The sequence below is a fragment of the Vipera berus genome (assembly GCF_964194415.1).
Source record: "Vipera berus genome assembly, chromosome: 2".
Lineage (NCBI taxonomy): Eukaryota > Metazoa > Chordata > Lepidosauria > Squamata > Viperidae > Vipera > Vipera berus.
Window position 1 is genome coordinate 63,026,868 of NC_138203.1, and position 27,502 is coordinate 63,054,369.

Below are 27,502 nucleotides of genomic sequence, written 5' to 3' on the forward strand. Positions count from 1 at the left end.
CAACATTACTTTCTTCCTCTGCTTTCCTTTCCAACCATGATTCATAGTCTCCTGTAGACATCAACTCCATGTAATCTAACATTGAAAGCTCAACTGGCCTCTCTGAATGTTTATTCTTTCCTGGCCATTTTTTGCTTTCATGTTTATTATATCTAAGCATTCTGGGAGGAGAGGGGGAACACATCCTGAGTCAAATAACTTAGCTTATTCATTTTTGTGAATAGTAGCAGTCCAACATAGAACCCTTGTCTGTATTTTGGAAGGCATTCAGAGACCCAAGTTTTGCTTGAACTGAGAATGAAACCCGCCCTGTAAAACATGAGAAACTGGCCTCAGACCACACACACACACACACACACACACACACACAGAGAGAGACACACACAGACACAGACAGACACACACACACACCACAGCAATTGCTGAACTCCAGTTCACTCCCTTCTTCATTCTCTCCACCTCCCCTCCTGCCACCACCCCTCCCTTCTTCTCCTCCAAAACAAGATGATGACTGACATTAAATCCTTTAAGCATCAGACTACAATGAATGGCAAAAGGAGGTTTTCAGAGCTTAGGCGGCTGATTGTTAGCAATGAGCTGATGAAAAAATGGATTACTACAGTATGTGCTTGCCATGGTGAAGAGGAAAGTCACTAAAATCCTTTCCCCACCGCATGCCCTTTTTATTTTCCCAAAAAAAGGGCAGCTGATCTGAATATTGTTATCTTTTCAAGTATGCATCCAAGCCTAGGGGAGGGGTTGAAGGGGAGTCCTGGACACTTTTGGTTATTTGTAAAGGCAACCTAGAAGAAATAGAAATTTGAAAATGGCTTCACCTGGTACTCTATGGCTTTCTTTTGTAGCTTTGTGCCAGGCAATGTGCTCTCTAGTTTTTTTCTTTCAAAGTGATGCTACTCGTTTGTCATTTCCAGACAATGCTATCTTTTTCCTCCTTGAAAAATTGTTACAATTTTGACAGTACAATAAAGAAGACTTGGAGACAAGTCTTGTGCTCCTAATCTGTTGTTCACCTTCATCTCATTGCTTCAAAGGATTGACCAAGGCCTAGGCATTACAGAACTCTACCTTTGATTGGGTTACGTTCCTATAGTTACACTAGTCCCAGCACAATTTTGGATTAAAAATTCTTCCCTTGCTCCAGTATCGATTGCATTAACAAGTTCACACAAGCCAATGGAGCCTTAAATGATCATATGCTGAATAGTCTTAATAGTCACAGTCTAAAACCTGAGTGTTGTGTGTGACTGCATGTGTGTTTGTAACATACCATCATTTATCCTGCCTGAACAGCATCAATGATCTCTGACCCTAACTGCAAAGAAAATTGCTACTGAATGGAGGAAATTGTAAATGTGTGTGGATGGATATACAAGCGTCATGTTGGAAGGAAAAGAGCATAAGGGCTACGATTGTTATTTCACTGTGAGTGTGCTTGGAGAAACAGTGCCTAAAGCTGCTTACACACTGCCTGTGTTTTGCAAGGTGTAGCGTTTTATGAGCAATTGAAGAGAAGTTGATTTTCAGTAAGGAAAGGAAGCAACTATTTCCTTCCTTAAATGACCATTCAACTTTGGTGAATGAGAATTGTTGTTTCGTTCTTCCTATTAACAGTGTCTATTTTACTTGATTATTTCTATTATTGCCATCATACAATCCCATGCAAGGTCCGATTTCCACTTCTTCTGCAGAGATTTCAGCAATCTGCAAGATCTCATGCAAAGTTGCCTCTAGGGCTGCCAGTTCCTGAAGCAGTTATTTAATTTGATTATTTCACTGTATTTTAATGTACCTTCTCTCAATTTAATTTAATGCAACTTATTTTCCCAAAGGAAATCTACATACTAGTAAAACTCTCGTTCCCCTAAGCTTTAACTTGGTAAAACGGTGCATTATAGGGCAACAATTTTTGAACCAAGGTACCTCAAACTGGCTAATGTAGAGAATGTGTCTAAAATTTTATTTATTTATTTATTTATTTAATTGATTTTATATACCGCCCTATTCCCGAAGGACTCAGGGCGGTTTACAGGGCGAGTTAAAACAATACAAATAAGTACACTTTAAAATAGAATTAAATAAGACGAGCCCACAATTAAACAAATTAAAATTAAAATTAAAATTAAAATTATTAAAATTAAAATTAAAATTAATTAAAATTAAAATTAAAATTAATTAAAACTAAAATTAAAATTAAAATTAAAACTAAAATTAAAATTAAAACCCCCTCAGTCCAGGCCAGCAAGATCAAACAACCAAGTTTTAAGGTCCCGGCAAAACGAGCGAAGGTCTGGGGCAGTCCGAAGTTCTACTGGCAGTTCATTCCATAGGGCAGGCGCGCCCACAGAGAATGCCCTCCCGCTTGGAACCATCCGTCGGCATTCCCTAACCGGCGGAACCCTAAGGAGGTCCTCTTTGTGGGAGCGCACAGGACGCTGGGAGGCTGATGCTGGCAGCAGGTGCTCCCTGAGATAATCCGGACCCATGCCATTTAGGGCTTTATAGGTCATCACCAGCACCTTGAATCTCACCCGGAGGAGAATTGGAAGCCAATGCAGCTCACGGAGAAGAGGTGTTACATGAGAGTATCGAGAAACTCCCATTACTACTCGCGCAGCTGCATTTTGCACCAGCTGAAGCCTCCGAGTGGTCCTCAAGGGCAGCCCCATGTAGAGAGCGTTGCAGTAGTCTAACCGGGAGGTAACGAGCGCATGAGTGACTGTGAGTAGGGCATCTCGGTCCAAATAGGGTCGCAACTGGTGCACCAGGCGAATCTGGGCAAAAGCCCCCCTGATCACAGCTCCTATATGATCTTCCAAACTGAGCCGTGAATCCAGAACGCCCAAGTTACGAGCCCTATCAACGGGGGATAACACCTCATCCCCCATTGTTAATGATGGACAAAAATGATTCACCCGAGATGCCGGTATGTACAGCCACTCAGTCTTGGCAGGATTGAGCCAAAGCCTGTTTCTTCCCATCCAAACCTGAACCGCCTCCAGGCAACAGGACATCACGATGAGGGCATCACTGGGTTGGTTTGGGGTGGAAAGAAAAAGCTGGGTATCATCAGCATACTGATGATACCCCACCCCGAAACCACGAATGATCTCACCCAGCGGCTTCATATAGATGTTGAACAGGAGGGGAGAGAACCGACCCCTGAGGAACTGCACAAACGAGAGGCCTCGGGGTGGATCTCTGCCCTCCCGTCAACACCGATTGCGAACGGCTCAGGAAGTAGGGGGAGAACCACTGTAAAACAGTGCCCCCCACTCCCAGTCCCGTGTCGTCGCAGCAAGATACCATGGTCGATGGTATCAAAAGCCGCTGAGAGGTCTAATAGGACTAAGAGGAACAATCCCTGTCCCGGGCCCGCCAGAGATCATTTACCAGCGCAACCAATGTCGTCTCCGTGCTGTACCTGGGCCTGAAACCCGATTGGCAGGGGGTTTCGTCCAGGAACAGAGGGAGCTGATGTGCTACCACACTCTCAACAACTTTCGCCAAAAAGCGAAGGTTGGAGACCAGACGATAGTTGTTCAAAATCGCTGGATCCAGGGCAGGCTTCTTGAGAAGTGGTCTCATCACTGCCTCCTTCAGGGAGGCGGGGAAAATACCCTCCCTCAAAGAAGCAGATATTACTGCCTGGAACCAGCCTCGTGTCTTCTCCCGAGCTGAATAAACCAGCCAGGAGGGGCACGGGTCCAATAAACAGGTGGTAGAGCTCAGCCTCCTCATAATCCTGTCCACCTCATCAGGGGTCACAGGATCGAACTCAGTCCAGATAACACTCTCAAGACCGTTCGTTTCCTCCACGTCACACTCTGCGCAGCCAGAGTCCAAACCGGCCCGAATCTGAGCGATTTTGTCCACCAGATGATGACTAAACTCCTCAGCCCGCCCCTGTAAGGGCTCCTCCCTCACCTCCTGGTTAAGGAGGGAGCGAGTCACCTTAAACAGGGCGGCCAGGCAATTTTCTGCAGACGCAATGAGGGCAGCGAAGTAATTAGACTTCGCCGTCCTCACGAGATAAGACCTTATCGCCACAAGATAAGACCTTATGAAGGATCTTAGTCGCAATCGGTCAGATTCAGACTGGCTGGATCTCCAACAGCTCTCTAGACCCTGTCTCCGACACTTCATCTCCCGGAGCTCCACAGTAAACCATGGGGCCCAACAGGATCTGCGCCGGGACAGGGGTTGCAAGGGTACAACACAGTCGAGCGCCTCAGTAGCAGCCCTTTCCCAGGCATCCACCAAGGCGTCGGCCGGGCTGTGAGTGAGGGAGATAGGTATAGACCCAAGCGCCGTCTGGAACCATTCCGGGTCCATTAGGCGCCTGGGGCGGAACCACCTGGTCGGTTCCACAGCCCAGCAGTGGGGGGTAGCATACTGGAAGACAAGCCATAGGATATAATGATTGGACCATGACAGGGGAACAATAGTTGGCAAACCCCCTCCCAGATCATCAAACCACTGCCTAGATAGGAAAACCAGGTCAAGAGTGTGACCCCCTCCATGAGTTGGGCCCTGAATTATCTGGGTCAGGTCCATGGCTATCATGGAGGCCATGAACTCCCGAGCCAACTCTGACGACCTGCCTAGGGAAGGAAGGTTGAAATCACCCAGAACAATAAGTCTGGGGAACTCAACCACCAAACCTGAGAGGGTGTCGAGAAGCACGGGCAGGGCCGTTGCAACACAGCTGGGCACCAGGTATGTCAGCAACAAGCCCAACTGAACCCCAGGGCCACACCTCAGGAGACTCACACCCGCCAATCTGTACAACAGTGGTCTCCCGGGGACATAAGGTCTCCCGTATAACCACCGCCACGCCCACGCCCCTACCCTGAGCCCACAGACGATGCAGCACACAGAAACCTGGGGGGGCAGAGCTCGGTCAGAGGAACACCTCCCTCTGGGCCCAACCAGGTTTCCGTAATGCATGCCAGATCCACGCGTTCCTCCTCGATCAAATCTTGGACGAGGGGAGCTTTATTCACAATGGATCTGGCATTAAAATGTGGGACCCATAACTCCTGTGGTATTGAAATTTGGCAAATTTTATAAAACATTTGTTTAAAATGTTTAAAAACATTTTATTAAACATTATTATAAAATGGTTTATGACATAATGCAAACTATCCATAAAACATTGATTGTGTTGGTTATCTGATCAGGTTATACAGTTGAACATATTTTCAAGACACACATTTCTGAATATAACCCAATTTTGCTAGTGAAGGCAATACATTAAAAGGTCTGTCATTGTTGAAGGCACTGATGAATCTGGTATGGAAATATCTTAAAGGATGGCCCAGGGGGTCACCAGTTTATCTAGTTTATACTTAAATTGTAAGGGATATTTTTTAAACAGTTTTATCATGTAGATTGAAAGAATACCCCTTTAAGAAGAATCAAACATTTCAGAGACTTCATGGGGACACACAATTACACTTTAAGCTCTAAGCAAGAAACATTTTTATTTTCAAATGGATGGTTTACAATAATATTATCCAACTTGAAGTTTCCTAATCATCTTTTAATAATCTGTCACAACCACATAGGTACCGGCTTTGGTAAAATGCAGTTAGGCAATGTTTACAATAATTTAAAGTATATACAAACAGAACTGTTTACAGGTAAAATAGCCAATATCATGGTGTGATTTTTGCTGAACTGTAAATTCTGTACCGAAGTGAAACAATACAATCCACTCAGCAAAAGTTGCTGACAGACTTTCATTTATTTCAGTGAGGCACTGAAGCCTATATTACCACAGATTTCAAATAATAAAAAATAGATGAATAGTAGAACATTATGAAAGATTTGTCTTTTTTAAGATGAGTAAAATTCTAACATCCAGAATTCTTATGGCCCAAGAAGATATCCCACACATAATTATTAATTTCAGACATTAAAATTCTTCCTTTTTTAAAAAAAGAAGGCTTTTAAATTTGAGTAAAATATAATTCATTTTTAAAATAAAAACTGAAAATGGGATGTTACCATACACTTCATACATTGGTCATTTTAGTTTTAAGTAGGTAAAAATACTAATTCATACACTGCAGTCCTATATTACAATGAAGGTCATTGCAGTGGAATTTCTCTGTCTTTTCGTGTTGTAGAGTACAACTACCAGTATCTCTTCTAATTCACTGAGTACTTTCAAAACACTTTTGAGTTGCATCCAAATTTAATAATGCTCAGAGAAAGACCTACAGAAAAATTGGAATTTAAATGTCAAGGTCCCATTATTTTGATGAATCTATCCTAAGCAAGACTTAATTGGTACGTAAGCCCCCAATTTCCAAGTTTTTACTGATTACTTTGCTTTTATTCTCGAATCCAAGCCTATGTTGTTTTTCAATGTGGTCCCAATTGATTTTCAACTGCTTCAGAAATGTAATAGAAACCCCTATGATCCAAACACCACCAGAGCATGAACAATTTTAAAAAGTATAGTTTTTCATTACATGACACTATACTATCTGTTGTGCCCTGACCACTCTAAATACATGATAAAAATATATGTAACTTATTTAAGTAGAAAGGGAGGAATGTGGTCAACCTCACAGCTTGCATGCAAAGGAAATGAGAGCCTGCTTAACCTCAAGATGCTGCTTTTTCCCCACAGGGAAGGATAATACTTTGCAGACAAGGGGAAATTTCGAAGCAAATTGGTAAAATCTCCGCATCGAATAAACTTTTGAAACTGGATTGCCAATTTGAATTTGAAATAAAATGGATTCCCTTCAGACTGATCAAGTGACTCACTTGCCTTTTGCAAATGTGCAGAAAGGCTGTTCAGCTTTTCAAATGTACTTGTTCCAGTCCCCGTTGAAAAAACAGAAAATAGGGGGGAAAAAATACCCTCACTCAATCTTTCTGAATTTTTTTCAGTTCTTTTTAAAGACTTGTCCTTTTCTTTCTTCCAAGTTCCTTAAAACAGGTAGAAAACGGCTCAAAATTAAATAAATATGTATCCTTCTGAAAGGAAGGCATCCTTGAATTTTTTTTTTAAAAAAGCTTGAAATGTGTTAAGCTGTTTAATTTAACTTAAATTAATCAAGTGCATTAAGTCAGTTATGGGAATAAAATGTAACACAAGGGTATCTGTGAACATTTTTTTTACCTTTTCCCCCTCAATATTTAAATTCCACATTAAATGCCAGAAAAAAATTCATCATCTGTGTCAGGTTTCTTATCTATTTTCCATAAGAAATTGTCATTTTCCTTCCAAAGGGATTTCTCACTCTCTTCTTTCTCTTTGAACAAAGAAGGGAAAGATGCTCTTTCACAGAGTTTCTCTATGGCTGTCACATCTGTGAGTCTCTGGAGACACTCCTCATTCTCTTCATTCAGCATGTCCCAGAAATCTTTTTGTCGAGTTGCTGCTTTTTCGGCAGGCCCATTAAGAGGCCTCCTGGGTATCTCGGCTGGACTATTTTCATTACTTGTGAAGAGGTCATTTAAAATGGAGGTGTCTCCTAGCAAGTCTGCAACAGCTTTTTTCTGGCAGATTTCAGCCTGTCTGCTTTCTGAGTCAGACATAAGAAGCTTTTTGGGCGACAGTGTCCCCTTCAAATTTAGCTGTCCTTTAGAACTCCACGCAGACAGCCTCTCAATTATTCTTGATTTACCGGCTAGTGACTCAGATGCCATAAAGTCTTTGGATGCCTGACTGTTTCTCCCATTAATGCTGTCTTCGAGAATATCAGCTGGCAATTGTTTATCTTCCCCATTTTGACCCCCAGGAGCCTGTACAGAAAGCTTATACTGAAGTTGTTTTTCTTCAGCATCAGATCTACCTGGAACTCCCAGATTTATAGGAAGATCAGGCTTCAATTGCCCATGGTTACAAATGGAGGATTTTTTCCTGAACTTGGTTTTATACTTGCTGCCTTCTCCATTTCCTTCTGGAACAGGATCTGGGACATCAACTTTTAAAACATCTTTTAACTCTGGATATTTTGCACTGTAAAATCCTTTTAACATTTTCTGCCTTTCTTCTGATGTAGTTTGAGTGATGTACTTTGCAAATTCTTCCACAGGAGCTTTATAAAAAAGATCTGCCATCTCCTCAAACTGCTTCCTGCAGCAATTGGTAAAAAGAATAGTTAATTCTCTCAAAGAACAGGAAAGCAAATGCCCATTATCAAGGTTAATCAATGACACTTCTTTCAAAACCAGGTTAAGACTAAGTAGTGGAAATATTGTCACAAAGTAAAAAGGTTGATGACTACATTGAGGTCAGTGAGTTATTTCAGAAGAGAAAAAGGTTGAGCTATAGCTAATAGCATGAACTGAATTCCTTGATTTATCATTCACTATTTTTATCATTCTGCTTGTGAGATTATGCAAGTGAAGGACGTTAATATTAAATAGGTAAAAGAAAGACTTTTCCTAACTGGTTCCCTCTGCTCCCCCCCACCCCCCCCCAAATGTTATTACGGTAAGAATTCAGATATATCATTAAATGTTAAGCTAAGGTTTATCAATGACTATTAAATCATTATTTTTTTAAAAAAATCATGCTCTGAAATCCAGAAACAGCAAGTGTTGGATTGGAATTTTGTTTAAATAAAAACAAAACATGAAATGGGTTGGGACCCTACATAAGACTTTGTAGATTGGGGTTTGGAATTTAAAGCAATATTTGTGCAAACTGTTTAAAACAACCCAAAATGAATTTGGCAAATAGGTAAAACGCTGTCATCTGCTTCATTTTTAAGCAAAATGCTAGAACTATACTATGAATCATCCAACAAGGAAAATTTTGTGATGTTGTCAGATCACAGAGGTTTGGTGTTGCATCTGAACTGGTGTGGAATTTTTGAAAATAACTTTCTTATGATAAATGGAAATTTTCAGCCCCTGAAAAATAATGATTTTTTGGATCTGCGATTGTCCAAGAGATGAGGGGGGGGAGTTTTCTTTCCTATTTCAAAACTTTAAAAAGTTTTCAAACAAGAACTGTGAAGAAATGGAGAATTTTTAAAAGAAAATATAAAAATACGTATTGTATCATTAGAGTCTACGATCTGAATAAAAATACCAAGACCTATTTGTTTAAACTTATTTATCCATCTCTTAATATACAATCTTTCTTCTTACTAAGATACATGAAAAAGCTCCCTAACTTTCTGTAAAGAGAACCTCTGGAACTTTTCCCAAGGAAACACAAGCCAATTTTTTCAAACACAAACCACAAGAAATTTGTTTCACAGAGCTTCTGATTGGTAAAATGTCTTTCTCCCTTCCACCTGCCTTCTATCTTTATTATATTACTATTTATATTGAACAGGGACGCGGTGGCTCAGTGGGTTAGGACGCTGAGCTTGTCGATCGGAAGGTCGGCAGTTTGGCGGGTCGAATCCCGAGTGCCGCGTAACAGAGTGAGCGCCTGTTACTCGTTCCAGCTTCTGCCAACCTAGGAGTTCGAAAGCACGTAAAAATGCAAGTAGAAAAATAGGGACCACTCCGGTGGGAAGGTAACAGCGTTCCGTGCGCCTTTGGCGTCTAGTCATGCCGGCCACATGACCACGGAGATGTCCTCGGACAAGCGCTGGCTCTTCGGCTTTGAAACGGAGATGAGCACCGGCCCCTAGAGTCGGAAACGACTAGCACGCATGTGCGGGGGAACCTTTACCTTTACCTTATTTATATTGATTGTAACTTTAATAATTCTACTTTCACTAAATTAAGTATAGTGAATTTAACAGTATTTGTGTCCCATATTTATTTTATAGTAAATAAAGTATGATTTGTGCCCTAATTTGCACAAATCAAATCAAATTGCTTTTAAAATATAATTGGTCCAAGAGCATCTCCCTCGGTTTTGAAGACTAGCATCAATTTAGTTTTGTGGATATGGTAAGCTACAGAAAAGTACAAAGCCTCTAAAGGCCACTCCTTATTTGTATTTCTGAAATGACAAAGGCCCCATGTAGGAGGACATTAACCTAAATCTGCCCTGCCCCTTTGACTACATCAAAGAAAATATTCCTAAACTATCATTTTGCTTCTTTTTCTATCCTAACCATTTTGAAGATTTTCAGGAAACATTCATCTCATGAAAAGATTAGGCTAATAAAATGCAGTGATTCTGAAATGAAACCTGGCACTCTTGGCCAGTGTAGACTTCCGTTATGTATTCAAGATGGACAGTGATTAATATTTATGTTACTTATAAGTAAGGGTGTAGGTCTATACATATGTTGTATATATTATGTTTTAAACGTGTGTTATGTATGTGTACACTTTGAGAGCAAGCAACTAAATTTCATTTTTAATGTGTGCCATTGTGCCCACAGGAAAAAATGACGATAAAGGTTATCTAATCTACTCTAATCTAATAAGACATTTCTTACAAATCTACATGAGGTCAACATAAATGAAACAGGGGTTTCATTTCCTAGCTTTCTCTCACAAGTCACTTTCCAATAGTTAAATCAAATAGAAATACTTATGATTAAGTATCTATACTGTGATTTCTCAGTTAGAACACAAGCTTTTCACTCAACTCAGTCTCTGGATTTTTTTCTGTATACTACCGGTAGAAGACTTTGCAACTATTACCAATGGAGAAGAGATACTAAACAATGCCAAAGCCATACAGTCATATTATTAACAGTGTGTGAGGGAATGAAGGAATTCAGTAAAGACAAAATTTTGTTACATTAAACTATGACAGAACAATTTCAACTGCATTCGCATGTTATGCACGATCACCCAAAATTAATTGATACAAATTACTGGCAAGGCATGTATTAATTTGCAAAGTTGTAATAGTGAATATTTTAAACAGTTTTACAAAATATAATAAGTAATAATTCAAAATAAAAGAATAAACTCTTAAATTTAAACAGGACTCAGCCCGAGGTCACTTAAAACTTTACAATTCAACCTTGGAATCTCACCTGCGGATTTCTCTAGGTGTCTTTCCAACCAGGAAGGTAATTGAGCCTATCCGGTGAACCTTCTTCTGCTTCTGGCGCACAGGATGTGTAATATAAAGGAGAGGAGGCCTGCTGGTTTCACTTGTTAAATGATCCCGCTTCACATTTTTTCTTCTTGATGAAGTGTCTTCAGGACTCTGTCTGCTTCTCTAAATCAAATTTAAAATAAAGTATTTTAATAGTTGTTATTTTATTTGGCGTTATTTCTGATATCATGTTTGCTTTTTTCTTACAAATTTTGTATCAAAAGGATTTCGACCTTATTATGATGGGATTCGCCAACAACTGCTTGATGTTTCTATTGGGAAATTGATTTTTAATCAGTGCTAACATGTCACCTAAACTTTAACTACTCTGGGGAAAACATTCGCTTTCAATGATGAGCTCTTAATGGTTACTTTGCAGTGAAACTGAACAGAGCTGTTTCCTGCACTCATATACAAGGAAAAAGAGAAAGAAATAGGTAGTTTTTGAGAAATCAGTTTATGTGTGCTAGTGTTTATATTTCAATTATATCTTTTTTTGCAAGCTGTAAAGCATATAAACAGTAAATAATAGCCAAAATAGAATTGAACTTAAAATGTAACATCAATAGTAATATCAAGAATTAAACAAAAGAGTAAAATTAAACTAAAATAAACATAAATGAAGACATGTGAAAATAAAACAGAAATGAATGCCAATTTCAAAATATATTAAGAAAACAAATGAAATTAGAGAACAAACAAAAGTATACAGTATCATCAAGAGGGGAAAAAATGGTAATGGGCTGGTCACATAGCAAGAACTGATGGCAGGTAGACCAAAGCAGTCATAGAATGGATCCCACTTGATAAAAAGCGCCCATGAAAGAGATGGATCGATGACATCAGCAAGTATTGCGGGCCCGAAAGAAAAAGACAACAAGCTCAGCACCGTATTGGTTGGAAACATGCGGAAGAGGCCTTCATCCCGCAGTGGATAGACAACGGCTAGAATAATGATGATGGTGATGACGTCAAGAAAAAGACATCATTTCAGTTTTTTCATTTCTGTTCCTTTTCCTTCCATTATGCTTTCAATGCTAGTAGCACAGTGTTTTAAGAATTGCGCATCTCCATATAAAGAAAGTCCTTTTTTCATATACCATAACTAAGATTTTAAATGGACCAACAGGGTCTATTTTTGTATCAGCTTTATTACTGATCTCTGAAACAAACAAGAAACTGAAGAAACAAAATTGGCAAATATAAAACAATATATATTCTGAAGAAATATTCTTCCTACTACATTTTGGACCAACTGCAGTTTATAAACAATCCTTACAGTAGTTCAGTTTCATCCCCCACCTCCCAACATCAATTGACTCCTGGCCACTGCCTGGATAAAGCCAGGCAGTTTTCTTGGCAAGATGTCAGAAGTGGTTTGCCATTGCCTGCTTCTTAGGGTTGAGATAGATGAGTAACCCAAAGTCATCTAGTTGAATGTTAGAATGGGACTAAAATTTAGTCTCCCAGTTTCTAGCCGCTCACAACTATTTTCAATTAACACTAACCCAATTTAGACTTCAATCCTTGTCTACAACAGACACAGCTGACGGTAAATGTTAAATAGCATTGGATCTGGTTGTTATTTGATGGGAGACCATCTAGGAAATTGGGGGTCAATTGACCAGACTTCTAAAGTTGAAAAAAGGATCCTAAAAGAAGGCAGTATTAAATCACCTTTTAATAATAATATAAATCTTTATGGAAATAAAACTACGTGGAAGCAAAGGTTGGGCTTGAATTAAGGGCATCTTTATCCTATTTTCTACAAACTGGGGTTTCTAGTTTAGTCTTAACCTAGTCTTAGTTTAGTAATCTTACTTTGCAGTAAGATTTCTGTCTTTTCTCTAAACTTTCCTCTTTTGTTACTTTTGCTTCTCGTGATATTACAATAGCTATCTCCCAACTCATAATTTAATGGAGTCCACTTTTTCTATCTTTTTTATTATCAAATTATATACAGTATGCCATAAACAGTTACAGAAAAAAATAGCATCTGCTATTCTTAGTTAGTTGGTTTTATTTACTTTTATCCCAACTTTATTATTTTTACATATAACATGCCGAAGACTCCTTCTTCCTCCTATTTTCCCCACAACAATAACCCTGTGAGGCGAACTGAGTGTGTTGGCCCAAAGTTACCCAGCTGGCTTTCACGCCTAAGGCAGGACTAGAATTCACAGTCTCCTTGCTTTTCCATATCTTTTCCATACTAGTTTTTGCAATGCACCCAAGTAATATTCCTCATTTAATTCCATTCCCTCCTGTTTGGTGTAATGTAGAAGCGGAAGAAAAAAGTCCTGTACTGATTCAATCTTGGTGCCACCATTTCAAACCACTGTCATTACTTAATTATTATTGAAGTTACAATCCATCTTATTCCACTTTTTGCTCTGGCTTTTAAGATTAGTTTTTTATATTCTCTTTATCTCCTAGAAGAATAATGAAAGCTGCATATCTTAGATTAAGATTTTGTTGTTAGCTGCGAAGTCGTGTCCGACCCATCGCGACCCTATGGACAACGTTCCTCCAGGCCTTCCTGTCCTCTACCATCTTCTGGAGTCCATTTAAGCTCCTGCCTAGCTTACACCTACTGCTTCAGTGACTCCATCCAGCCACCTCATTCTCTGTCGTCCCCTTCTTCGCTTGCCCTCAATCTTTCCCAGCATTAGGCTCTTCTCCAGTGAGTCCTTCCTTCTCATTAGGTGGCCAAAGTATTTGAGTTTTAGCTTTAGGATCTGGCCTTCTAAAGAGCAGTCAGGGTTGATCTCCTCTAGGACTGACCAGTTTGATCGCCTTGCAGTCCAAGGGACTCGCAGGAGTCTTCTCCAGCACCATAGTTCAAAGGCCTCAATTTTTTGGCGCTCAGCCTTTCTTATGGTCCAACTTTCACTGCCATACATTGCAACTGGGAAGACCATAGCCTTGACTATACGCACTTTTGTTGACAGGGTGATGTCTCTGCTTTTTAGTGTGCTGTCTAGATTTGCCATGGCTTTCCTCCCAAGGAGCAAAATTTAATTTCTTGGCTACAGTCCCCATCTGCAGTGATCTTGGAGCCCAGGAAAATAAAATCTGTCACTACCTCCATTTCTTCCCCATCTATTTGCCAGGAATTGAGAGGGCCGGATGCCATGATCTTGGTTTTTTTTAATGTTAAGTTTCAACCCAAGTTTTGCCCTCTCCTTATTCACCCGCAACAAGAGGCTCTTTACTTCCTCTTCACTTTCTGCCATTAGAGTGGTATCATCTGCATATCTTAGGTTGTTGATATTTCTTCCGGCAATCTTAATTCCAACTTTTGATTCATCTAGCCCTGCCTTTCTCATGATGTGCTCTGCATATAAGTTAAATAGGCAGGGCGTCAGTATACACAGCCTTGCCGGACTCCTTTCCCAATTTTGAACCAATCAGTAGTTCCGTGTCCAGTTCTCACTGTTGCTTCTTGGCCCACATATAGGTTTCTCAAGAGGCAAATAAGATGGTATGGTACTCCCATCTCTTTAAGAACTTGCCACAGTTTGTTATGATCCACACAATCAAAGGCTTTAGCATAGTCAATGAAGCAGAGGTAGATGTTTTTCTGGAACTCCCTAGCTTTCTCCATGATCCAGCGTATGTTGGCAATTTGATCTCTAGTTCCTCTGCCTCTTCGAAATCCTGCCTGTACTTCTGGTAGTTCTCGATCCACGTACTGCTGGAGTCTAGCTTGTAGGATTTTAAGCATAACTTTACTAGCATGAGAAATGAGTGCAATGGTGCGATAGTCTGAACATTTTTTGGCACTGCCTTTCTTTGGAATTGGAATGTAAACTGATCTTTTCCAATCCTGTGGCCACTGTTGAGTTTTCCAAATTTGCTAGCAAATTGAGTGTAACACTTTTACTGCGTCTTTTAAGATTTTGAATAGCCCAGCTGGAATACTGTCACCTCCACTAGCTTTGTTGTTGCTCAGCTTTTCTAAGGCCCACTTCACTTCACATTCTAAGATGCCTGGCTCGAGGTCAGTGACCACCTCATTGTGATTATCAGGGACGTTAAGCTCATTCTTGTATAGTTCTTCTGTGTAATTTTGCCACCTCTTCTTAATCTCTTCTGCCTCTGTTAGGTCCCTGCCATTTTGGTCCTTTATCATGCCCATTTTTGCATGAAACATTCCCTTCATCTCTCCAATTTTCTTGAAAGGATCTCTGGTCCTCCATATTCTATTGTTTTCTTCTATTTCTTTGCACTATTCATTTAAGAAGGCATTCTTATTTCTTCTAGCTATTCTCTGGAATTCTGCATTCAATTGGGAGTATCTTTCTTTTTCTCCCTTGCCTTTCACTTCCCTCCTTTCCTCAGCTATTTGCAAAGCTTCCTCAGACAACCATTTTGCTTTCTTGAATTTCTTTTTCTTTGGGATGGTTTTAGTTGCTACCTCTTGAACAATGTTGTGAACCTCTGTCCATAGTTCTTCAGGCACTCTGTCTATCAGTTCTAATTCCTTAAATCTATTTGTCACCTCTACTGTATATTCAACAGGGATATGATTTAATTCATACCTGAGTGGCCTAGTGCTTTTCCCTACTTTCTTCAGTTTAAGCCTAAACTTTGCAATGAGAAGCTCATGGTCTGAACCACAGTCAGCTCCTGGTCTTGTTTTTACTGACTGTATAGAGCTTCTCCATCTTTGGCTGCAGAGCATATAGTCAATCTGATTTCTGTGTTGACCGTCTGGTGATGTCCATGTGTAGAGCCATCTCTTGGGTTGTTGGAAAAGAGTGTTTGCTATGACCATCGCATTCTCTTGACAAAATTCTATCAGCCTGTGCCCTGCTTCATTTTGTACTCCAAGGCCAAACTTGCCTGTTATTCCGGTTATCTTTTGGCTTCCTACTTTAGCATTCCAATCTCCCATGATGATAAGGACATCATTTTTTGGTGTTAGTTCTATAAGGTGCTGTAGGGCTTCATAGAACCGGTCAATTTCATCCTCTTCAGCACCGGTGGTTGGGGCATAGACTTGGACTACTATGATATTGAATGGTTTCCCTTGCATTCGAACTGAGATCATTCTGTCATTTTGAGGATTGTATCCCAGTATTGCTTTTCCTACTCTTTTATTGACTATGAAAGCTACTCCATTTCTTCTGAGGGATTCTTGCCCGCAGTAGTATACCTGATGGTCATCTGAATTAAATTCACCCATTCCTGTCCATTTTAGTTCGCTGATACCTAAGATGTCGATGTTCAGTCTTGTCATCTCTTGTCTGACCACGTCCAGCTTGCCTTGATTCATGGATCTTACATTCCAGGTTCCTATGGAGAAAAAATCTTTACAGCATCGGACTTTCCTTTCACCACCAGACACATCCACAGCTGAGCGTCCTTTTGGCTTTGGCCCAGTCGCTTCATTCTTTCTGGTGCTACTAGTACTAGCCCTCTGCTCTTCCCCAGTAGCATATTGGATGCCTTCCGACCTGAGGGGCTTATCTTCCAGCATCATATTGTATTGCCTTTTGGTACTGTCCATAGGGTTTTCATGGCAAAGATACTGGAGTGGTTTGCCATTTCCTTCTCCAGTGGATCACGTTTTGTCAGAACTCTCTGCTATGACCTTTCCATCTTGGGTGGCCCTGCACGGCATAGCCATAGCTTCATTGAATTACGCAAGCCCTTTCGCCACGACAAGGCAGTAATCCATGAAGGGGAAGATTAAGATAAGAGTCATCAAAACTGCATCTGAATATAAATTGCATAAAAATAGGCATGAAAATTCAACCTAGCCAGACAATATGTATGAGTATACAAAAATAACAACAACAAAAATCCCTCACACCATTTAATATGAATAGGGCAACATAACATTCCTATCTCACATACATGTGCTCGGATCACCTCCATCCAGGGAAACAGACAAGTCCCAATAGTTTGGTAGGATGGTAGGAGTCATTCAGATCTGAACAGGAGGTGGGCTATTCCATAGTACAAGCAGACGGGGAGGGGGGGAACTGACAAAATGCTACCATCTCTAGTCCTACTCCCTGATCCAGGATGATTTTTACGTTTATACTTTTACTATATACCTTTATACTTTTTCTGGACAGATGGGAAAAACAAAGCACTGGTTAGCATAATTTTTATTTTTAAACAAAGCAAGTCAGGTCCATTGGGATTTAAAGGCTTTAATAAAAATAAAGATAATGCAGGAAGTTGGAATTCTGCCCAGTAATCCATTAAAAAAATAATATATTTTTTAAAATCTATCAAAAGTCAGTGGAAGAACAACAATGGTACATGCCCGAGGAAGTTTCTGTGAGTATATTAGAACTCTGATCTCAGTTATTATTGCCCAGATGTTGAAAGTGGCTTATATTATTACAATAATTCATGTGAAACTGTTTTACAACAAATTATTGGTCCATTGGTCCATCCAGGATAGTACACCTTTCCTGAGGTGGAGAAGAAAGATGATAAAAACAGCAAGATGATACAATTGGAAAGCCTAACTAATGTGGTCACTTTAGATGCTGAATACCTACTTGATTCTATAACCTTGATTTTCAATGGATAAAACTGATATTAGTGAGCAATACATATTCCTAGGATAGCAATCTCTCATTCCTATAGTTTTAGATAAGTCACTGAGGAATTTTAAAGTATATTAATATCCCATTGCTGAATTAATGGAAAACAAATATACTAAATAATCATGTCTTTCTTAAAAGAATTTCAAAACCTCAGAATGTTCATTTATTTGCCTTATTCATTAAATAGTACCAACCCGCACATCTGTTAAGCAGAAAAGTAGCATTTTAAATTTTTTTGGGGAAAATAACCAAGTTTTGTAAGTAGGCTAGAAGCCCACAAACTTTCTTGTCTTTGAGGGAATAGAAATGTTGTTAAAACTAATACAGTTCTTCTTAGTACAAATAAATTATTACAGATGGGATCTGTAATTTGAAAGGGGGGGGACATTGCTAAATGTGCTTGCAAAGTTGGTATTTGAAAGACTTTTTTCAAAATTAACTGTTAACTTTCCGCCCAAAGGTTAATAATAAAATTGTAAACAAAATACATTACACACTAATGGCAGAATAAGCTTTAGCATTCATAAATTATCCTTGAAGTAGTATTTAGAGAGAGGGAGGGAGGAAAAAAAACCCATGCTAGCTAAACAAATCCACTAGCTGTCTGTTATGCAGGAATACTGAATTCATTTGAATTTGTCAAACATTCAAAGGAAGACAGCCAACGAAGCTAACATCTGCAAAGTTCTCACAAATGATTATCAAGAAATACTGTAAAGCTCAACACATTTTCAAACACTTTCAAATGGTATCATATAAGAATGAAAATGGTTGTTGACATTATTTTTAATCAGGGCTTGAAAATTAGCAAATTTCAGAGCAACACTGATCGTTCAAAATAGAAAAAAAATTGTGCAAACTGTCTGAATCTGTGCTAAATATAATCATTTGAGATCTTGACATCTTGAATGTCAATGCCTTTCCAAAATTGTATAAATTAATTCCTAGATGTTTATCTTACTGTAGTAAAACAGCTGAGCTCATGTATACAAGGCTGGAGATCTCAAACTAACTCTCCCAACGAGCCTTGGCTCTTGCCTGGGGATTCTGACTTGACTAATTCTGCTGGCATCACGTACCATTCAGGGGCATATTACCCGGCATTTTCCCTCAAATTCCAGTGATGAAGGTAAAAAAATTGGAAGAATTACTACAATGCAACCTCCTGGCTGTTTAGCTTGGTGTTTGTAACTTGATTTTTCAACCAGCCCTGAAGAAATAAATCAAATCTCACAAAACATAAACAAAATCAAATTTTACTTTTAAAAAAGTTGTATGAAATCTACTTTTTAAAAAGAAATACAAAAAATATATGCAGGGATCCAGGTAGACCACAAGATGCTGCTGCTATGCTATCCATGTTTTTACCCTGAAGTGATGGCATATCAAGAAAATTATAAATAGAGTGGTTTTTAAGTTCAGCTTAAAGGCTGGAAAGCAAAGCTGAGTTACAAGTTTAATATCTTAATTTGTAAATAAGAACAAGAGTCAATAAAGCTTCATTAGAACCACACAGAAAAATCAATCAAGATCTAATGCAAAAATTATAGATTTTTATCATTTCTACAGAGTTATTTTTTTCTGAAAGAAAATTACCCTGCTCCGTTTGTCTAGTCCAGGGGTGTCAAACTTGCAACGTCACATGATGTGAAGTATCACAACTTTTTTGCCATTGTCAGTAATGGGGTGGGCGTGGTTTCGCTATGATGCATCTGGCCTGCCGGCCGGCAGTTTCGCATCCCTGACTTTCTCCAGTTTTCTGGAAGATCCACCTTAATCAGAGGCTGCTTAATCAGAGGCTGCTAAGGAGATAGTAATTTCTTGCCATGTCCACGCGCTTTCTCCTTAGTTCAACTATACTTTTATTTGTTAAAAAAATATCTATATTTCTGTGGCTGAGGTAGCATACAATGTTAAGAAATAAATGAAAATCCAATTCCTTTCTCACATCAGTCTCTGGTCCCCCCCTCCCCAGTTTTCCTATAAATAGATGTCTTTAGTCACCTTCCTGGCCCTCTTTGGAAAAAATGTTACAAACTGAAATTTGTAATTCTTATAAACAGAAACAGTGAACTGATTCAGAACTCTTCTAGCATTACTCTAATAAAGTGTTGAAGCAAAAAAGAAAAAGAAAAAGAAACACATCAAAAAGTTCTGGGAGTTTTGAAAATAAAATCTGAATTGAAAGCACAAATGTTTTTAATAGTAATGATTCCAGAGTAGAAATTAATAGTGTCACTTGGCATAATATTGGCCAACGATACAAAACTGGGAGATCAAAAATGGGGAATATATGGTAATGGAGAAATTGACTGTATATATTTACAAAAGAAGTTTAATCAAACAGGAATGACACAAAGCATATGTATTTGTTTATTTATTGAACAACTTTATAGGGCTGCCCAACTCATGTACAGCGACTCTGGATGGCTTACATTAAAAATTCACAATGTAAGAATCCATGTAGACCCTCCATCCCCGGCATGGCAATCATACAATCACATCAGCTGTCAGGCATGAAAAACCAGGTCCACACACAAAGGTTTTAAATTATTAGTTTATTGCTAAAGCCTATGCAACAGAATCTTCTCAGACTAATGGTTTGCATCTGGACAAAATTAGATAAGGGTTGATGATATCCAAGGGGAGGTTGAACTTCATTCTCTTGTGGGTATGTAAGGATTCTAAGCTGATCCCTCATTTAACTCCTCCCCCTGGCTCTGCCAGTCTCCCTTCTACACTAGCCACTTGATTGGCTCCATATCACCCGGAGGTCCCAGGCCCGCTGACAAACCATGTCTTCAGGGTTTTCCAGAAAACTATCATGGTGGGGACCAATCTTATCTTCTGGGAAATAGTATTCCAAAGGGGAAGGGGAGACACTACAGATAAGGCCCTATTTCTTGTTCCACCAGATGTGCATCCCTAATAGATGGATCTTGCAACATACTTTGCCTTCCCACTCTGGTGAGCTGAATACATGCAATTTTATTCAGCAAGATCTAAACGAAGAGATTTAGATAATTTTTTTGAATAAAAGAAATTAGTTTAAAAATAATTCAAACAATTATTATACCAATTGCTCATACCTAGAAATAAATAATTATTATTTTATTATATACGCCAGAAAAACTCAAGTTTACATAACAAAAAAGAACTTTTGAGAAGTTTGTCTGGTTACTTCCTTTTTCTCTTGTTCTCTCTCTTTGAAATCACACTGTTTCATTGTGGTGGGTCAGAAATTCAATTGGTGGGTTCTTATCCCATATTCAGCGTTCTCGCTGAACCCAACTCCAGGAGAATGATCAGTACTCAAACCTAATGCAGCTAACAAAGCCTTTTGTTTATATGACCAATAAAAGGTACTTTTGTAATACAAAACTCAAGAGCCACAATAAGTTCTTAATAACCCTATTTTTTTAATGTACAGTATTCTGCAGAGTACTTAAGACCTGCACTAGGCAGAAAAAGGGGAGTTTTTCTCTCATTTATTCCGCATTGCAATAACATAAAGAGGGGTTTACCATTAATCCAGGTTTTACTACAAAGCAGCCTGTTATTTCTCTATCAAACCTTGTCAAGAGTGCCAAGTGTCTGTCATCCAATTCAAGGGATTAAGTCTTCTTTTATAGTGTGATACTTGTACCAATTTATAAAAATACAGATATAGTTTCTTAGCACTGATCACTGTCTATACTTTGGACTGGATTCATGCCACAAAAGTTGAATATGACAGCTGGCAGGAAGCTGAGGGGAAAATACATCCCCTTTTCAGTCACCACATTTTAGTTGCCATAGTGATTAATCCTCAGTTCAATGGGTATCTTTGTATATTTCTTTTCAGTGAAACTTTAAGTAAACTTAAGTTGAAAACAAGCAATTGACAGAAAAAAGCATCTACAGTATATAATCATGGGGCAGAGTATACATTTTGTGATGGTGCATTAAAATAACAAATTAACTGTAATGTACAATGCAATGATATGATTTCTCTGTTCGTATCATATTATATTGGTAATTTTTTTCTTTCCTTTTAACCAAGACTATCTCTGTTTGGTATATGCTCACGTTTGAGAGCCTAAATATAGGGTTACTAGATTTCAGCTCCAAAAATCTGGGTAAGATACAGCTTTTCTTTTTGCTGCCATCTACTGCTTTTCCAGATTCCTGGAGTCCCAATCTGGTAGCTACCAAGCAAGGCAAATCTATAACTCCTTATAGTTTTGAATTATGTTACAGACTTTTAAGACTGCATCTTATCCTTGTGTATGATTTTTTATTTATCTATGAGAAGCAAGGTATGTCAGAATATCAACTCTCATCTGCAGGAGTCTCCTAATTGGAAAATGAGAATAATATATCCTTTTTTTTTTAGAGAAAGGGACTAATGGCAGGTACGTTTGAACTTGCAGAAATGAAGTGCTGCTTTTCATTCCGAATGTAAAACTAAGCATCCAAAAGCATGAATCTTGTTTCTTTCTTGAATGGCAAGTTCTTCTCCAGTCAGGAAATGTCAATATGGCAGTGACCAATCTAGGTGTCCATTTCTAACCATGTTAATATCAAATCGCCATCATTTTGCCTCTTGTCCCTCCTCTGTAATGCAGCCCTCTACTAGGCCCTGAACAGCCTTTCTTTAGCCCTCAGACCCATTTCCTGAAAATATCACTTTGGACACTGAAAATCTGCCCTTCTACCTGTACAGTGAAAACAGACACCAGAAATTAATTCAGTTTTCTACTAGTAGTCATTTTAATTTCCCTAGTGTTCACCACTCTAGATAGATATTTTAAAATTATGATTAGCAATATGAATCTCTAGTCGATACCTTTGTATTCTTTGTTACTTTGCACTTCTTTAGTGCCAATCTGTGAGTCGCATTTGGTCATTCCCTTAAGTAGCCTTCTTTTCTCAATTAGTTCTCCCCAATATTGCTGGTTAGCTATGCTTGTGAATCTCTTAGCCTTGATAAAACTTCCCTGACCTATGGCATTCCTTTTATCAAAGTTTTAAAAAAATAAATAAATTGCGGTCTTCCAGAAAGAACAATCTCCCTTTCTCAAATTCCCTCATACATGTCTCCATCATTTTTAAAAAGTATAACTTTAATTCAAATATGACTGTGCTGAGCTCCTGCGGCAATGTTAAATATAAATGAAATCTTATAGGGCTGTGCTTATCTTTCTTATCATTTAACTAACAGACTACATTCTGGGCATTGCTTGGTATTCAGTCTACCACTGCTTCCCTTATGGTTAGTTCCATGACTGGGATATAGTCACTTAAAATCTCTTCACAATTAAACCACTTTGTAAGGGTAGTTTCTGTGTTGTTAATTAAAATTGCATATCCCTACAATCATTTCCCCTCTGGAAGCCTCCCTCATTGCCATATCCATTTCAAAATCACTCATTTTCACCAAGGAGGTAAACAATACAGCAACAAGTAAACAGAGGACATGAAAATTAGCCTTCCACTAAAGATATAGAATTAAAGATTGCAAAGATTATTGGGTTTGCTAAAGTAGAAGGCAAAGATGGTAAATAAAGTCACCAAGCAATTTTTTTCCACCAAGATTGAGGTTTCATTTCCAGTTAAGAACTCCCACTCAATAAGTACAGAAAAACAGAAAGCATGAGGCATGAATCTCCTTCCATAAATGGAAGGGAGTAGGAGACGGATATCCCTTTAACAAAACACCAATCACTGTGATTCTGCAAGCTGCTTTTCATCTAGGTCCAAAATGATTATAGGCTCATAAACAAGAACCACCAGCATGAAACAACAATTACAAAACGCTACATCACAGATTCAAATATTTCCCATACCAGTGAAGTGACTGAACTAGAATACAAGGGAAGACAGAAAAGTCGGAATCAACACAAAGGGAAATTCTCAAGGCTACAATAAGGATTGTGGGGCCAGAAAAGCAGGTGAGGCTATGAACCCCCCAAAAGAGGCTTCTTGCTTCCTCTGCTTTGTTAGCTTTTGCAAATCTCCATGTATTCTACAGTTTTGATTATTCTCTATTAGATATTACTATATTCTTTATTTTTATATATTTTATATATTTTAATCTATCCAAATTTGAGGCAGGCCACTCAACATCACCATACTGCAAATGTACACCCCAACTGTAGACTCAAATGATGATGAATTTGAACTTTTTTTACAGTGAGTTTCAATCTGCTCTCAAGCAAATACCAAAAAGGGATCTTTTATATATACCATGGGCAATTTCAATGCAAAGCTAGGACAAGGAGAAGTTCCAAGCATAGTAGGCATGTTTGGATTAGGAGAACAGAAAAAAGCCAATGATCGCCTAGTACAATTTTGCCAGGAAAATCATCTCAACATATTGAACATGTGGTTTATACAACACAAGCGACAGTTATACATATGGACAACACCAAATGGACAACGTTGAAATCAAATAGGCTTCATTGTATGCCAACAATGCTGGAAAGGTTCAATTGTATCTTTTAAGACACTTCCTGGTGCTGATTGTAGCTCAGACCATTAGCTATCAGTGGTTAAACTGAAGTTCAAACTGTGCAAAGTGAAAAGATATCCCCCCAAAATTCAATGCGAACAATGTCTCTCCTGCGTATGCCATAGAAGGTAAGAATAGGTTTGAGTCACTGAATTTAGAAGGGAAAAACCCAAATGAACAGTGGCGAGAGATCCAAGGGTAACATCATGAAAATTGCTGGAAAGTAGCTGTCATGGCAAAAACCAAAGAGAAAGAACAAATGGCTATCTGATGATATTATCAAAACAGCTGATCAGCTATTTTGATGATGTCATCAGATGTCATCAGAGATGAAGTTAAAATACTGAATGCAATTTTCCAACCTGAAGCCTGGAAAGACAAAAATAGGCAGTGGGAGGGGAGCAGTGTCAACATCTGGAAGAAGCTAATAGAAAGGGACATACTAAAGTCATGCTTGCTGTAGTGAAAATGATGCGATCCAGCTTTTCAGTATGGCAACAAACTATTAAAGACCGCAATGGGACTGCTGGCTGATAACATCAAATCTGATACAAAGTTGAACAACCAGCAACTGAAAGAAGCTGTGCTTGACAGGGTAGCATGCAAAGCCAAAAGGTAGACATAACTAAATGGTTAAAACAACAGTATAACATATAACAATGTAACTAAGTGGTATAGATACAACCTGATCTACCTCAGACACTTGATTCAATACAGGTTGATCGCAGGCAGTTCATTATTAAAGAGACCTATTTTAAATATTGACCCTTGTTCTCCAATAATCTAATACAGGAAAAGAGAGACTTGTACATTTTTGTTTTCCAACAGAATGGGATGAAAAAGGTAGACACCTCATATAGCTTTATATGGGAACAAAAGGTGCCTCTGCCTAATTTTCCTATGTACAGGAATTGGCTTTGATAGAAGCTCTTGTGGAACACAACATATTCCAATCCTGGAATCACTCACCAATTTAGTATTCTGAGTTTTGCCCGTAGGAGAGGCCTTGAAATCAAATAAAATTCTAATTTGAAGTCAGCACAGGCCACATCAAGAAGACTCTGGATCGGGTTTCCGGTGGCGACGCGACGCCGAAGACAGCCGTTTTCGGGCTGCCCGCTCCGCAGCTGTGTTTTTCCATCGTAAACAGCGCCAATCAGCTGTTTAGATGGATTTGAAGCCCCCTCCTCGGGAGAAGAGGAGGGGGTGAGGCCCCAGGTAGGGGTTGAGCTCTCCGGGGCCGCCTGAGCTGAGAGTTTGGGCGGCTGAAGGATTGAGCCCCCCCGAAGCCTGGGTTGCTCCGAGCTGCGCAGCGCCCCTGCTCCGGGATTTATGGAGCAGAGCCAGGCGTTAGCAACCACCCCTGCCAAAAGGAAATACCTTTGATTATCAAGATGCAGGCAGAGCGGTACAGGAGGTCAAGGTGATGTGGACTCTTATCTTTACTCTCTAGCTCAATGGATTTTATAGCTTCAAAGTGAAAGTGCGCAATAAGTGAAAGTGGGGGAAGATGGCGGCTAAAACTTCTAAAGCTCTTCGGAGTGCGGGGTCTTCCCTGGTGCAACAGACCTCATTGCAAGCTTTGCTTCCTCCTGCACCTCCTCCGGCATTGACGCTTAAGGATTTACAAGATGCTCTTGGAAAGCATTCACAATTGATGTCTGACATGATGGATGAAAAGCTGAAAAAGTTGGAGGAGAAACTGGAGAAGATGGAAGAGAAGTTTAGAGCAATGAGGGTGGACATGTTGTCTATGATTGAATCTGTAGCTGAATGTGTGCAACAGCTGGATGAAAAAGTGAAGGATCTCAGTCAAAAGAACTCTATATTAGAAGCAAAAGTATCAGAAAATGAAAATATAAGGGATAAAATGGACGGAGAATTGAGCCTTGCTCAGTATCATCAGATGCAGTATGCTATTAGAATCAGGGGTTTAAAGGAGAATTGTAAAGAAGATTTAAAGCAGCTGATTTCTGAGGCTCTGGAAGGGGTATTGGGCCAGCCAGCATCTGAAATTGAGGGAAATATGGACAAAATCTTTCGTGTAAATTCATGGATTGCAAGACAAAGGAAGTTACCCAGAGATGTGGTGGTCTATTTTACAAAGAGAGTAATTAGAGATGAAGTTATTCAAGCTGCCTATGATACTAAACTGGTAGTGGCTGAGCAAGAAGTCTTGGTTTTAAAAGAGATTCCTCCGAAGATTTTAAGGAGAAGGAAAGATTTTGCATTTTTAGTACAGGAACTTAAGAAATGTGATATTAAGTTTAGATGGGAGATTCCAGTTGGACTGGTGGTGACGCATGAAGGTAAAAGACATCGTCTGGTTACTGTGGCCCAGGCACGTGATTTTTATAGCAATGTGTTAAAAGCAACCCCCCTATCATTTTTGGAAGCTGTTAAGGGATACGGCGAAGGAAAGCTTCAAGATGTTGCAGACAGACAGATAGAGGACAATGGTGTTGGAGGGGATCAAGATACAGTTTCATTGGATGTTGCAGGAGGCCAGAGGAAGACGCGTGCCGCCTTAAGAAGAGCGAGACGAGAGCAAGAACAAGACCAGCAGATAGTTATGGAATCTCCAAAGTGTATTTACAGTGAAGATGTGGGAGGGGCGCGGTCCAAAGAAGTTTTGGGGGTCATGACAGACGTGCTCCAAAAGTTTTGGGGCGTTAAGATTGCTGATTAAATTTTTAAATTAGTATCTTAATGGATTAAATTTATCATAGAGGAGAAAGAAAGTTTTTTTTTTAATATGTAACACAATTTAAGATGGATGTTATTTGCTTGTTAGAAAAGTATATTAGGGTTATGGACTAAAAGTGTGTGTTGAACTAAGAATGGGTATGCAAGCTCCTAATTAACAATAAGTTGTCTTACAGACTGCTTAACCCTTTTTTTTTTACTCTTTTTATTTGAACTCAAGGATGACCTGGAACTGCGAGACATTTGGTGTGATACATGCAAGAATTATTTTTGATTATGGTTTAGTTTGGTTGGAGATTATTAAGGTTAATAGATAGGCGCTTTTGGCGCGTAACTGAGAATTTGTTTATTTTTTTTCTTTGAAATTAATATGAATAAGGACTGGGATTAAGAAAATCTATTCTGAGTAAAGCTTTTTTTTGTTTTTCTCTTTTTCTTTTTTACTTTATTTGTAATATTAATATTGTTTGTATTCATTTTACATGAGCTAGAGGGAGATAGAACTAATAGTTTATTGCTGATAACATAGGGGTGCTTATGTTTGTTTTTTGATTTTATACCCTGTATTTAGCTCTGGGAAGTCGGGAGGGGGGAGGAGGGAATGGGGGGAAGGGATAGGGAGGGTTGGGTGGGGGTGGGGGAGGGGGGGATTAAAGTTAAAATGTATTGTAAAACTTTTTAAATAAAAAAAAAGAAGACTCTGGATCTTCCACTCTTTTG

General features: G+C 39.1%; 1 protein-coding gene across 2 annotated transcripts in view; it reads right to left on the reverse strand.

The window, feature by feature from the left end:
- Positions 1-5,485: 5,485 nt before the first annotated feature.
- Positions 5,486-27,502, reverse strand: part of ERCC6L2 (ERCC excision repair 6 like 2) — a 74,790-nt gene continuing 52,773 nt past the window's right edge. For both annotated transcript variants that reach the window (XM_081320293.1, XM_081320292.1), the window contains 2 exons: positions 10,947-11,134; positions 5,486-8,119 (listed from right to left, as the gene is read on the reverse strand). In XM_081320293.1, the coding sequence (XP_081176419.1) occupies positions 7,189-8,119; positions 10,947-11,134 (1,119 nt within the window). In that variant the 3' untranslated portion in view covers positions 5,486-7,188. The remainder of the gene's footprint in view (positions 8,120-10,946; positions 11,135-27,502) is intronic.